This window comes from Limulus polyphemus, unplaced genomic scaffold, assembly GCF_000517525.1.
Source record: "Limulus polyphemus unplaced genomic scaffold, Limulus_polyphemus-2.1.2 Scaffold791, whole genome shotgun sequence".
Taxonomy (NCBI): domain Eukaryota; kingdom Metazoa; phylum Arthropoda; class Merostomata; order Xiphosura; family Limulidae; genus Limulus; species Limulus polyphemus.
The window spans coordinates 186,822-189,787 of NW_013666401.1; the positions used below are offsets into that span (position 1 = coordinate 186,822).

At 30.5% G+C, this 2,966-nt stretch overlaps 1 protein-coding gene across 3 annotated transcripts in view; it reads left to right on the forward strand.

The window, feature by feature from the left end:
• LOC106460540 (forkhead box protein P1-like) overlaps positions 1 to 2,966 on the forward strand; it is a 147,591-nt gene that overhangs the window by 120,709 nt on the left and 23,916 nt on the right. For all 3 annotated transcript variants that reach the window (XM_022387282.1, XM_013920257.2, XM_022387281.1), the window contains exon 7: positions 817 to 1,138. In XM_022387282.1, coding sequence (XP_022242990.1) covers positions 817 to 1,138 — 322 coding nt within the window. The remainder of the gene's footprint in view (positions 1 to 816; positions 1,139 to 2,966) is intronic.

Sequence of the window (2,966 nt, forward strand, 5' to 3'; positions counted from 1 at the left end):
AGGATATGTAAAAAATAAAAAAACTGAAAATTCATCCATAGCAGAACATCTACATGAAACACAAGACACAATATTATGGGAAAAACTGTAATATTAGCTCAACCTAAAAGTGTAATAGGTAATAATATTCGTGAATCGTTAGAAATAATAAAACACAAAAAAGATCATGTAGTATTAAATAGAGATGAAGGTTTGGCGAATATTTCCGCAAGAATGTGGATTGATCTCCTTCGAATGGTTTAACATGAAAGTTTGAAAAATAACATCCAGGTCAATGACCTACTAACAAGCTATAAATACTTTGGCAATTGTCTTGTAATTCACTCCTGAGGATGACGTTGTAACGTCGAAACATGTAGAGTTGTCAACTTTTTTAAGGCCATAGATAGGCCTAAATAAAATGTTTTTAACTGTGTACCAGTTTAACGTTGAACATTATTTATGATTTTTACATTCATATTATCTTTGGTCCATTGCAATAAAATTTACAGTGTGCTTAATTAATTTCCTTATCTTATTGGAAACAATGTGATTTTTCTTACTTAAAATAACTTGCAGCTTGAGATAATGTGGTTATTTAACTTTAAAATAATGATATTTTATACAATGCATATTATAAAAATTAAATTTGTAAATAAAATTATTAATAAAATGCCAAATAATTTCTAATTTAGCAAGACATTCATGAAAACAGGTCTTTAGTTTTACTTAACCAATGTAATTCAAACTCATCTCATTTGTAGTCAATATTTTTACTTAAGTTGATCTTGGTTAGCAAAGCAGTGTGACAATTAAAATTTTAACCTTCTCAAACAGGCCTTGCCTCCACTCTCCAAACCAACATGTACATCACCACAGTTATCTCTACCAATTACATCAGTGTGCACTTCTGGAGGTCTTTTCCCTTCTCTTACTAAACCAGTCCCTACATCACAACTTTCTCTGCCATCTGTATCAGTTTCTTCTCCTGCTAGACTACTCAGTGTTGCCTTGACAACAATGGCCAACACTTCACCCTTGATGACAATACCACCAAGGCTTATCCCAACAAATTCTCTACCTTTGCATCCTTCCAGCCATTCTACTGTTGGTCCAATTCGACGACGTCTCAGTGACAAAGGATGCCCTTCATTGGCAGGTAAAGTGCCATCATATCATCATATAATTGAAGAAAAGTGTTTTCTCTCAGGGTATAGATTCATTATTGTGCTGATAGCGTTTTTTCATTGTCAGCTAAAGTATTACTATTTTAATGACAAAATATGACATTCATTATAAGATAAACTATTGTTCTCTTATCAACAACACATAATATTCATTGGCAGGTAAAGTATTGACTTCTTTTTTTTACAAAAATATTACGTTCATTGTTAGGTAAGGCTCTCTTAGGAGCCAAATATAACCTTCATTGTTAGACAAGGTATTGCTCTCTTATTAACAAAATATAATATTCATTACCTCTGCCAACAAAGATGGACAGAGGTTACGTTTTCGCCCTTGTGTGAGTGTGTTTGCCTGCAAGATTTCTCAAAAATGACTGAATGGATTTTGATGAAAGTTGGTATACATTTAGAGTATGATCCAACTTAGAAGTGATTAGTTTTTGGAGGATCATGGTCACAGCAAGGTCATGAATATCCAAAGAATCCTTATCTGTTAACATGGGGACCGATTTTTCACACTATTTTTTCTCTAACTTAGTCAAAAATGATCGGATTTTGATGAAACTTGGTGGAAATGTGTAGAATATTATTCTTCATTGTTCTGCCAAAAATGGTCAGTGTCCATTGATAATGACAGAGACAAGGACATATTTTCGTATTTTTTGAGAGCCGAATATGATCAACGTTGCATGGCCAAGGTATGCTCTGTACTGAGTACCCCTCTAGTTGATACATAAAGTATTGCTCTCTTATTAACAAAATATTGGATTCATTGTTGGGTAAAGTATTGATTACTTATTGAAAAAATGTTACATTCATTGTTACATAAAGTATTCATCTCTTTGTGACAAAACATTTAATAAAGTATTGCTCTCTTATTAGCAAAGTATGACATTCATTGTTAGGTAAAATATCACATTCACACAAGTTTTTATCAGTTGTACATAGTAAAACTTTTGTTTATTTTATTCACAACATATCATCAGGTGAAATACAAGAACTGAAGCTAACAGAATTTAACTTATAAAAGGATCACGTGAGAATCTATAACAAAAGTAATTTACAAGCATGCGATTAAATAATTGTAAAAAATAAAAGTAATTTATGAATGAAGTGTAAAATTGAGGTATAATAAATAAAGCATCTAGGCCTGAGTCTAAGTATTGAAATTCATTCTATAAACAAGAGGAAAAGGAGCAATTAAAATAGATATATAAATGAACACCGTTGTACTGGTTAAGAATAGGATTATATTTTTTATTAATAGGGCATCTTTTATTTTTCGTCTGTTAATGTTGTCTTCTCTGCTGAGGATTTTTACCTGAGAAGAATCAAAAGATTGATTGTTCCTAGACATGTATTCAAAAACATGAGATGGATATTTTAAATGTTCATGCAAAGTAATAGAAAGTTGTCTGTTTCTCTTATCAATATAACAGCTTTTGCAATCCATGCATTCAATTACATACACATTATCCATATACTTTTTAGATAGCAGTTGACCTAGTTTTTTTTCAGGTAAAAATCTAAGTTGTACTTTAATGTCAATTTGTGTCAAATGAAGCAATCACTTTATTAACAACAGTGTGAGGGAAATTATTTTGCACAGAAAACTGAAATCTAAAGCTTTCAGTTTCTTTTTAGAAACAATCGATGTTGGAACTTATCATATTATTTGTACAATACAAAATATAATATACATTATTAGATAAAATATTGGTCTTTTTTTAACAAAATATAACATACATAATTAGATAAAGTATTGTAACCTTATTAACAACATATAATATTCATATTCGATGA